This window comes from Pinus tabuliformis, chromosome 3_2, assembly GCF_031772625.1.
Source record: "Pinus tabuliformis cultivar Carrire ecotype Pingquan chromosome 3_2, CPIR1, whole genome shotgun sequence".
NCBI lineage: Eukaryota > Viridiplantae > Streptophyta > Pinopsida > Pinales > Pinaceae > Pinus > Pinus tabuliformis.
The window spans coordinates 453,935,751-453,947,503 of NC_142302.1; the positions used below are offsets into that span (position 1 = coordinate 453,935,751).

Sequence of the window (11,753 nt, forward strand, 5' to 3'; positions counted from 1 at the left end):
GTCAGTATTTTCATTGGCTAAATCAAAGGAGAAATTATGTATTTTCAATTTGTTCGAGTCGGCCTAAATTTGCTCAAGTCGGCCCCTCATAGATCATGTCGGCCTGCCCAAGAGACACGTCTTTTTGCATGGACGAACAACTATATATTGAGCCTATTCACTTTCCTTCAAAGGCAGATTCAGATGATCTTATCTATCTTTGTTTTGGTGTGCTAATATCTTTGTGGAACCTTGTTGATCTGGGGCTCATTATCTTCTGTGGAACCTTGTGGATATGTGGCTCATTATCTTCTCTGGAACCTTGTGGATATGTGGCTCATTATCCTCTGTGGAACCTTGTGGATATGTGGCTCATTATCTTCTTGGAACCTTGTGGACCTGTGGAACTTATCTACTGTGGAACCTTGTGGACCTGTGGAACTTATCGACTGTGGAACCTTGTGGACCTGTGGAACTTATCTATTGTGGAACCCCGCAGACCTGTGGCACTTATTTACTGTGGAACAATGCGGACCTGTGGCACATTCCTCTATGGTATGCGAGCCTCTTTGTGGATATATTTTCTGTGGTTCATGCGAGCTTATATATGGCACTATTCTCTGTTCATGCGAGCCTCCATGTGGATGTAACTTTTGTGGTTTATGCAAGCTTATTTGTGGCATTCTATGTTGCCAGGAAACGTGGGTGCGGGGACGGGGACGGGGACGGGGACAGGGACGGGGACGACATTTTTGGAAACAGGGTGCGTGGGTTCGTCGGGTAATATAATAATATTAAATTTTAATAATTATATTTTATAAATTATAAATTTATAATTAATAATATATATTAAATTTGAATTTGTATATTTTTTCAACTTTAAACAAACTTTAATGATAATCATTTAAATATGTTTAGTCTCTCCCATATAAAAACACAATTTTTTCATAGGAGATTCTTCTCAACCTGATAGTGGTCTAGACTTTTCTTGATGTCTAACCATCCACCTGCCCCATGCATGGTGTGCTCTGTGGTAAAGCAATCCCAAAAAGTTAAAACAATGGCAGCCTTACCCTTCCACAAAACACGCTTATTCTTTTAGGCATATTTTCCTAGTTTTAATCTTAACACGATGTTATCAGAATGCTGTGAGAAATTGGCAGATTTTGATACTTAATTTAGCCATTTTCCAAAATAGCCCTTCGCCATTTAACAGCATCAGCTGATTACAGCTTATGGCTGGTCTCAATCCTACTTTCTATTTGACCGAAAATGTCTGAACCTGTATGTGTGAATTTACAGTTTATAATTTGATGGTTATTAACTTATTTGGCTCGGGAATGAATGTTTCATAAATTCATTCCAAATTGATTTACAAGAATCTGCAGGCTCAAATTACAGAGTAAGAGGTCTCTTTTCCAGTTCTGATTTCGATGCCATATAATATTAAAGGCATTGAAGATCCACAAATACAGGAGATTCATAATTTACATTGAGACTCTAACAAACCTTGGGCATAAGTTTTGAAATTGTTTTATAAATTTATAGCATAAGACTAATGGAGAGACTGATCATAAGAGTCTCCTGCGGTAGGAAGGGACTCATGAATGTGCAAACAACTACCCTTTTTTTTCCAACTATGGTCATCACCTTATTAAATATTTCCACAAAGCTACAACGAATATGATATGATATTCTGCTTGTGGGATTGTACACCCATAATGTTCCTTTTATAATATTGAGATATCATAATCATATATGATTTCAGAATACTGTGTCGCTCATAAGTTTTGAAAAACTCATCACTGTTGATAAATTTTTACAATGATTCATTACCCTTGAGCAGCACGTCATGCCCACAGAGCAATGCTAAGGCATGTGAACAAAGATAGTCTTTGGAAACTGTAATCTTTGGAAATGATGGCAGAAAATTTCCTTGAGAAACGTTCGGAAGACCTTACAACCATCTCTGAAGGACAATTTAGACCAATGACCATCAATGACTCCAAAAATGATATCATTCGTTTATGGCATATATTCTATATTCTATGGCATATCATTCGTTTATGGCATATCATTTTTTAAATTTCAATAAAAAAAAAAATTATTTGAAAATTAAATTTTTAATATAGTTTTTTTATGAAGAACCCAAAGAACCCGAAGAATCCAAAGAACCCAACCCGAAGAACCCGAAGAACTCAAAGAACCCAACCCGAAGAACCCGAAGAACCCAAGAACCCAAGCACCCGAAGAACCCAAGAACCCAAGAACCCATTAAAGGAAAAGAACCCAAATTTTTTTTTTGAAGAACCCGGTTCTTCATGGAAGAACCCGGTTCTTCATGGAAGAACCCGGTTCTTCTGGGTTCGTCTGGGAAGAACCCGTACCCGAATCCGGTACTTGGGTGCGGGAACCCGGGACGGGTTCGAGAACCCCACCCCCGGGTGCGGGTACCTGTGCAACACAGGTGGCATTGTTCTCCTATGGTATACAAGCTTCTCTATGGCACTATTATCTGTGAGCTTCTCTATGGCTCCTTACCTCTGTTGTTAAATAAAGTTCAGTGAATCTATCACTGAAGAAGAAGTACGAAGTTTTGTACATACGTTATGTTATTGTAATTGATGTACAATTGGTGAATTGAACTCTCTCTAATAAGGAAAGATTGATGGGTTTTCCCCTTGTGGGTTTTTCCCTGGATGCTAGCCTAATTTTTGGTGTCCCTTGTCTCTTGTTTCATTGTTTATTATGATCTTTATTACTCTGTTGTAGAAGTGAATGGTTGAAATTTCATGTGTAACTGCTTGATGATGATTGGAATAATCTAAAAGTCAAATTGAATGCTTTAAAGAAGTCTGTTGTATCATTGGAAGTAGTTACCATATTTGAAAAATTGTTCTAGCCTTGTTTGCTCTAGAAAAACAACAAAATAAGGCCAGGTTCAAGTCTTGGTTTGGATGGAATAAATACCCTTTGCCAGAAAATGGCACTTGTACATGAGCTGAAGCATAAAGTTAATGGAGGAAATAAAAGCAAAGAGGGCTAAATAATGAAGTGTAGAACTTCAGGTCTCGTTTTGACACTATTTTTTGACAATTATTAAGGTAAGTGTTAAATTACCTTGAGTCCTGTATCTCTCTACATTTTGTAGAATTTAATATTCAGGAAATAACTGCAGAGGCTTGATCACATCTTTTTAAAGTCTTATTGATTCATTCCATCTAGATCCATTCAGGATTTGTTCTTGTGCCAAGGTAAAACACAATACTTCCAAAGAAGAGTTTTGGGTTCCCTTGCCAATGGCACCTGTGCTTTCTATGCCTTCCTGTTTGTTTGTTTCCTTTTCTTATTTATGCAAAATGATACTTCTCTTTATTGGGATCATTATCCACATACATCATCAAAACATACCCATAAGATTAGATAGAGTCGGGGGAGATTATACTCTGGAATCGGATACACCCTGGTGATGCCTCACATTTAAATTCCTATGCCACCTGTTAAACAAACACACAATTAATGGACAATAGACTAAGTTGCACGAACCGCCGAAACGTCTGGAAGTTTCCGAAACTGGTACAACGGGAAATGCGACCCCCCAAAAATGGAAATGTTGGGCGAAACGCCATATATATATGTATATGTATCTATGTAATTTTTTTTATAACTAAGTTAATAATGCATCTGGCAAGAAAAAAAGGAATGAGACACATATATGACATTTTAGAAGGAAAACCTAGTCTATGTTAACTCTCGTAGATGATTAAATGATTCAAAATCCAATATTATCATTTATAAATGACGCTGTACATCCAAGCTTCGAAAATCAACCTTCATACATGAGGCTTTACGTCCAAAATCAGCCTTTATACGTGGCTATATGTGTTAAAAATGAAACATAACATACACTAATGACAAATACAATTACATATCTTATAATCCTAATCCTCATCTTCATTAACAAAAATAGAACAAGTTGCTTTTTTAGCAGAACTAGAGTGTGGATTTATTAGATATAAATTAGTTTGTGGAGTGATTAAACATAAAATTTAGTGTTATTATAAATTTATTTTGGCCATAGAAGGGCCCCACAACCTTCTTTGGTGCTTGAGTGAGCCTGCAGAAGCAAACAAGTCATGGGAATGGGTCAAAATTGGTTGAAAACAGGGCAGAATTGGGCCAAAACGCCATAGAAATGTTTCAATAGCGTTTCCAAATCAAGAAATGCCACCCAGATGTTTCAGCTGCGTTTCGGCATTTTGGGGAGTTTAGGGTATATGGGGACGCCACCTCAGGGGCCGTTTCCTGCAACATAGACAACAAATTAAGACAAGCGTGAATGACATTTCTATTCTCAAAGATATACATTTATACAATCCTTATGACCGTTGGTGTCATATTCCAAGGTTTCTTGGACTCTAGTGACTATTCAACTTCCACCACACCAACCCTTAGCGGATTAGGTGTCCAATATTCCTCCCCCCCCACCTAATTCGAAGGGGTATATACAAGTCCAAGAAGAGAGTTATACTACGAAATACAACAATGCATGACAACAATATGCTGAATATGCTCTCTGAAATGGTAGTATAAAGTGGGAGAACTTGAGGTCTCAACTGGAATTGGTTTAAGGATGACCACCAACACTGGAACACCTAGTGCAGTTCCTTGAACTCTTCCAAATCTGGCTAGAAGCTAAAGTCTTTTGCTAGAGGAAGTGCTCCCTATTGTTTTGAAAAAGGAGACCATTTGGGTTGCAACCTGGAACACTTAATGCAGTTCTCAGAACTCTTCCAAATCTGGCAAGAAGCTGAAGTCTTCTACTAGAGGAAGTGTCCCTAATGCTGTGAAAAGGGAGACCATCAACCTGGAAAAAGGAGGTCTCAACCTGCAGAAAAAAAGGAGAACCTCAACTTGAAAAGGGAGGTCTCAACCTACGATAGTTTAAGGAAGGCCACCAACCAAAGGCATGCTCATGGGCTTCTCCGTCTTTGGCTACAACTCTGAATCTAGGATCTAGGTATGGCTGTCTCTGACTGAAGGCTCAGGCAGTAGGTTTAGGTTGTGGCTCGTGTTTGGTTGATTTATCTTTGAAACTTGCAGATGACCATCAATTCCCCCCTTGTCAGATACAAGGTGAGAAGATGAAAGTATCTCAACTGCAAGACTTTTCAATACTTGAGAACAAATGCCGTGATATGAGCGAAATATCTTCTTGGCTGTCGAAGCCCATTGCCGAGAAGCGATTCATCCAAGGTGAATCTTTGTTATTGTAGGAGGCTTGTTCCAGGAGGATTTGTTTGAATGATGAATGTGCTGACCACAATGCTCACATGGATGAAGATCAAAACAATGATCTTTCACATGGCCATCTCTATCACAATGTTGGCATTTCACAATCTGTGGCTGTTGTGGAAGAGGAGCAGGGGAAGATGAGTTGTCTTGAAGAAATCCACCGCCCTGAAATTTGACGGGCTTGGAATATGAAAGGACACCTCCTTGTCATTTCCAAGACCGGTTTTGTGTTTATTGTTGACAAACTCTTCCCAAGGTCTGATGATGGACTCGGGAAGTGCTTGCTGAATTTCTACTTCTGCATGCAAATCTGCTCTTCCATTGGGCTCAGTGATCTGATCAATTTCTGGTTGCTGATTAGAGTCAACTTCGGACAAAAAAATGGGATTGTTCTGAAAAAGTTCATAATGTTGTCTGTTTTGTAACTCATCTTGCTGTAACTGTGATTCAAACTGCAAAAAATCAATTTTCTCTTGTGCATTTTGCAAGCAAGTTTGAATGTCAAAAAGAGTTTCCTTGCTAATTTTTATTGTATCATGAATAGTAGAATGTATCAGAGTTTCATGAACTCTAATACTTCAGCAATTCAAGCTATTTTCTCCATACTTTAGAAAAACACTGATGACATCTATGAACAAATGAAGAAGCAGCACCCACTCACATTACTATGTCAAGAATCCTTTCTTTATCGCTGGAAATTTGGAACCTTGAGCAAGTCAACATTACCATTGACCAAGAAAATTTGAGCTTTGGAAAGAGCGCAACTTACAGTTCAAGGTATATAATTCAAAGCAGAGAAAGAATCAGCATATATATACCACACAACCTTAAAAAATAACTCAATGTGCATATAATTTGTCATTTGTCATACGAGTCAAGCTGTCAATGCAAAGAGAAGAGCCACCATACCATATACTACTTTCAAAGCATACCATGAATTATGCACTCTCCAACATATACGTACCACGACCTTCAAAACATATGCTCTGTTCACCAACGCGTAAAAATAATGCAGCATATAAACCAACACCCATCACAACACATATATATGGCTTCAACATATATAAAAGAAATGCAGCAAACAAAGTTTGGATGACACCAGTGCTCACGAAATTGTAAACACACCAACACACCTTCTTCATCTTCAAATGCACAGCACACCACCACATTCCAACACATATTCAATGTAGAAAGTCATCATTTTAACCAACAAACTGTTACGATTGAAATGAGAGAGGAGTTATCAATGCACATATCATGCACGAATACAACTGCATCAAGGTAAACTCCAAATGCAGCAACAATACTCGTAGGAATGAAGGTACTAGCCAGATGGATATGCATGGGCCTTACACATTTCCGGTGCAAATAAAAGACCCAGGTCTCAAAGATAAAAGATGACAATAATACGTGAGCCTTCACTATGCTAAGAGAATAGATAATGTATGTATGGAGAGCGCGACCATTAGAGCCAGTTATTACATGCATACCCCATCTGGAACATGTCGAAAATAAAAGACATAGCTCTTACGACCATTGAGAAAACACAGCTAGTCCATCTTCTTGCGAGGGGCAGATGAGTTACCAGGGAAAAGAAAGTGACCGTCCCCTGTGAAACAATAGAGTGCTAGAGTCGTTCAATCACATTTTCATTCCCAAATGCCAACACCTATTCACTCCTTTTGGAGCTCGGCATTGTATGATCCCTACCATTTTTCGAGATTTCGAACCCTGACTTGAGTACATTACCACTTGAGAATTTCAATCAACAGACGGATGGCCGGCTCCCTGTACAGAGCCGAAAGCAACGCAGGCAGTAATGCTGCAAATGGCATGGTAATTTACTGTTTCATATTTTGGGATTTGGTGTCGATTGAGGCAATATTGTTGGCAATCACCACCAGCAGAATCTGGGAATAGAATATGATGTCCAGAGCTCGTACATTGGATTTTCCAGAGTTCATGTTGCTCCCTGCGAATGCATCTATTAATATCAGGCGTTAGAATTTTCCCAGCCACTCAGATGAAATGGGTGTGCAGAGCTCGTTTGTCGAAATGCTGAGAGTGGCGTTACACTGCGCCATTCAATGACAGGTCAGAAAGACAGAATTGACTAGCAGAGAGGCCAGGAGAACCTACAGAGCATCGACATGACAGGATAGCCAGATACAGTTCCCTGAGCATATGAGTAAGACATTATTATGATTGGCAGACTGGTGTATAGAGAATGGCCACAAAACCAGTGGCTCAGATTTGAGCAGGGCAGGAAATTGCCCGCTCTGATACCATGTTAAACACACACAATTAATGGACAGCAGATTAAGATGAGTGTGAGTTGCATTTCTATTCACAAAGATATACATTTATACAATCCCTATGACTGTTGGTTTCATATTCCAAGGTCTCTTGGACTCTGTGATTGTTCAACTTCCACCACACCAACCCTTAGTGGATTAGGTGTCCAACACCACCAATCAGTTGCGTCTACAAAAGTAAACAAAATTATCCCAGTAGGAGGTGCAGACAATTAAAAAGATAAAAAGAAAGTATGGATGGAGTGGAGATTTTAAAGATACATTGCATTAATACAAATGACACCCTTGGGCAGACATCAGTTCTGAATAAGACTCGAGCATTTGAATGAACCATCTGAACTGGTTTTTCCATATCATGTGGTTCTGTGCCCCAACTGGCTACCCAGAGCACCCCATGCCCCTCCACCCCTTACTTTCTTGGATTTCTTCCACAGTCTGGGAGTCTTCTGTTCTGTTTCTAATATGAGCATGACTGTGCCCTAAGCAAATCTACCATTCTATTTATCAAGATATATCTTTGATGCCAATTTCTTTCTGGTAGTTTCATATTTCTATTTCCCATTTGTGCTATTATTACTAGCAAGCATTCTTTGTTGTCACCATAATCCAAAATTAGAAAGGAATGGAGTGGAAAATCAGGTCAAGCATGTGGGTATTGATAGTTGGGATGATCATTTGTAAATTTCAGCATGTATATCGTTTTTCCTATGGCTTGATTGCTTTTGTAACTATCCTAATGCAGATTATAAGCTGCTATTCTAACAGAAAGAATATATTTGGTCTTGCTTTATGTGGACAGAAAATACTTGGAGGATCCCTGTCTGTGGATAGATACGAACACAGCAACACTGAACATTTTGAGTTCAAACTCTGAGATTATGCTAGGATTTTTAGTGATAATTTTGCTTTTCACGTAAGTTGAATATCCTAGTAATCTATTTTTCTATTCCATGTCATGCTAGGCTGAGTTCTTTACCATCACTAGTGAGGTATTATTTCTAACATTGAATATTGCTGTTGCAGAAGGCAACGTAACATAGTGCAAGGCGTGATGTATTGGCAGGTTCTAATTTCTACCTCATAACCGATACTGAAATCTTCTGTGCTTTCTTTTCTTTGTATGTTGTATTTTTGAGATGATGGTTGAGCACACTTTCTGTTTTCAGACACTTTGTTTAAAATTCTCAGCTTTTGTATTAGTTTTTTTGGTTAATGAGTGCAAGATCAATTGCAAATGCAGCTTCCCAATCAATCCTCTTATTATAAGTTTTCTAACTTTGAAATTTGTATTTTTTCCTTTTGCCCACAGTTGCTGAAGCTCATGTATCATGCACCAAATACTGCTTCCTACCATCGGAGTGCATGGGCAAAAGTTGGGATGCATGCAAATCCATATATCAATCGCTATGCTCCATTTCTACGAACTCCCATTGCATACCTTCAACGATGGTTTCAGCATTAAATTTTTGGATGTGTGTCCTTTATGAATTGACATGGATCTGTTTGCACACTGGTTGCCTCACTCTGAAGCAATGCTTGCCATGCATTTGTGCTATGGTTTTCAATGTCTAATTATTTACAGAAAAATGTGGATGATTGTAAATTTTGTCCTGTAATATCCAGGGCGTTGGTTTTCTTCTTCGTCAATTAAAGGAGGTAGAAGGAGAATTTGATATGTGCTGAAATGTGTCGGTATTCTTACTGGACTCTTTTTGGACAAGTATGTATCTATTAAACATTGTTTAAAAGCAGAACTGTTCAGATGCATCAGAAAAGCGAGAGGAGACAAGAATGACCAAATGTCAGGCCTTTCACAAGGCAGAGAAAATGGACAAAATATGGGGTTTAATTGAACTGGTCAAGCTAGATCATTCAAGTGCTAGCTAACTAGTTGCCAGAGGTGCATAATGCATCAAATGCTTCTATGAGGAGAACTACTGCATGCTGTAATAACCATCTTATTTTCTGTCTTGTTCGTCTTCTTTTTGATTACTGACCTTTCTGGTAATCACGTGTTTGTCTTTTTTGTCTGCTGATCTCTTTTGGATGAGAAGGAATAATTATTCAGAGTTGGATTATGTGAAGCTATTTTGGAAGTTTGGGAAGCTATCAATTATAAGTTTGTGTAGCATTCTTATTTATTTTCACCTTATCATTAGTAAACTTTCTCTCGATTTAACAATGCTCTCCTACTATCTAGTTATAATTACTAGTTTTGAATTGCTAGAGTTGTGGACGAGTCCATGAAAAAAATGATCTTGTCAAGTGTGCAACTCTGGAGTAGATAATGAGAAACATATTTTGACTAAGGTGTCTTGCCCATATGAACATTTCAGAAGGAAACTGTGGGCTTTCTAGTAGTTGATGGAATTCCTTTATCAAAAAATCATAACGAGTCAGGAAATTTCTTTGTTGTAATCCTAGATTATAGGAACTCCCTAATAAAATGATAAAATCTGTATAATCAAGTGCTAATAGATTACTTTGCTCTGGTGGGATGTTAATTAATTTATTCATTAATTCATAATGTGTATTTAATATTTATCATCTCCAGTCATTTCAAATGCATGGCCCGTTGTGTCAGTGAATGCAACTTGAGTTGCTTTCATAGATGGTGGATGCAAAAAATTCAAGAGGGTTGGCAGCAGCAAATTTTTCTACAAGTATATCCTCCAAACGGAGAGGTTGTGGGTGCATTAAAAAATAATACATAACATTAGACAACACAGTACTATTATGTTAAATTATATTAATATGCATTGATTTACAAGGCTTTAGCGTTATTGTTTTAAAGGTTTTTTTATCTCATGTTCAAGAAGAATCATTGTAGACTTTAACATTGATCAGACCTGCTGGCAGGTTTCCAGATTCAAGAATTCATTCAAGCACATCATAAGCTTTGTTATAAACATTACCAAGGTTGTAACAGTATCTTTACACGGTTTCATCGTTTACTCAAGATTGTATGGAGCTGGAATCGTAAGTGTAATTTTTTCCTTGGGTAGTCTTTTATAGCTTAGCTTGCTCTAACTCATTCTGAGTTTTAGCAGGATAGAGCTGCCTATCCAATATTTCATTTATTATTTTGACATTGCAATCTCTCTTTGTAGAAAAAATTATACTGATTCTTGCACTGCGAATCGCAGGTGATATTTTTTTGTTTCCATAATATGCAGTGTAAATGTAGCATACAATGAGTAGTTCAATTAGATGATAGTGATCTTGGTTGCAATGTTTAAGTCAATCCTATGAAACTTTTGAGCTCAATAAATTGCAGGAATCAGCATCTTCCTATTTATGATCTTTCTTATCTTATTCTCTATGTTCTGAGTTGCATGAGAATTTTAGTAAATATATGGTGGGATTGGGCTATAATATTCTGCCACTATTGCTCGTTATACTAAGCAATTATGGTAGAATTCATTTCTTTACAATAACTGTTGTTTAATCTTATGGAACTTTTCTGTTTGGCATTTGTGCTGCAATAACTGTTTTGCAACCTGCTGATATATATACTGAAAAATAGTTGAACTGGTGAACTGCTGCCTTTTTTCCTCTTATTTTTTAATTGTATGCTTACAGATCATGTTTGGTGTATTAGATAATATGAGACCAGTTTTCCATAGTGTTTGTCATTAATCCAGAACTCTTTTCTCAGAGTATAATTCAATAGATGCATCATAGGTTGGAACATATCTTGTTTTTGGTTATTGAGGGCTTACCAAAGTGCCTAATTCTCCAGTGTTTAAGTCGCATTCCAAGAAGAGGTGCTGGCAACCTTATTAATATGTATTGCATCTTCTGCAAATGGTTGGGATTTGTGGATTTCTATATTCAAGGGTGTTTCTTCTGAGGATTTTTCTTTTAGAAGCTACTCAAGGAAAGGCTCCTCGTTGAATAGTTTTTCCTTTGATGATGAGAGGGGTATTGGCCGTACATGAGAAGATGATGATCTTTTCCCACCATGATGGACCGTAGCGCACATTTCTAATTTGTCTTGTGCAGATCTTCCATTTCCTTTAAATCATATAGGTACCTCTCCTTTACCTTATACAATCCTTGGAGTCCCCGTTGAAGTTTATTAGGATGATCCTTGTATTAGCATTTTTTTATTTAGCTCCTCTCTGAATAGTTTTTCTTCCGAGGATTGGAGGTGTATTCGCT

At 37.7% G+C, this 11,753-nt stretch overlaps 1 protein-coding gene across 2 annotated transcripts in view; it reads left to right on the plus strand.

Moving 5' to 3' along the window:
• The window catches only part of LOC149181256 (uncharacterized), a 68,887-nt gene extending 59,493 nt beyond the window's left edge, over positions 1-9,394 (plus strand). Inside the window, exons 7-9 of one of the 2 annotated variants that reach the window (XM_089416535.1) lie at positions 8,389-8,502; positions 8,613-8,652; positions 8,899-9,394. In XM_089416535.1, coding sequence (XP_089272661.1) covers positions 8,389-8,502; positions 8,613-8,652; positions 8,899-9,051 — 307 coding nt within the window. In that variant the 3' untranslated portion in view covers positions 9,052-9,394. The remainder of the gene's footprint in view (positions 1-8,388; positions 8,503-8,612; positions 8,653-8,898) is intronic. The other variant, XM_089416536.1, reaches the window with a different exon arrangement.
• The last annotated feature ends 2,359 nt before the right edge of the window (positions 9,395-11,753 follow it).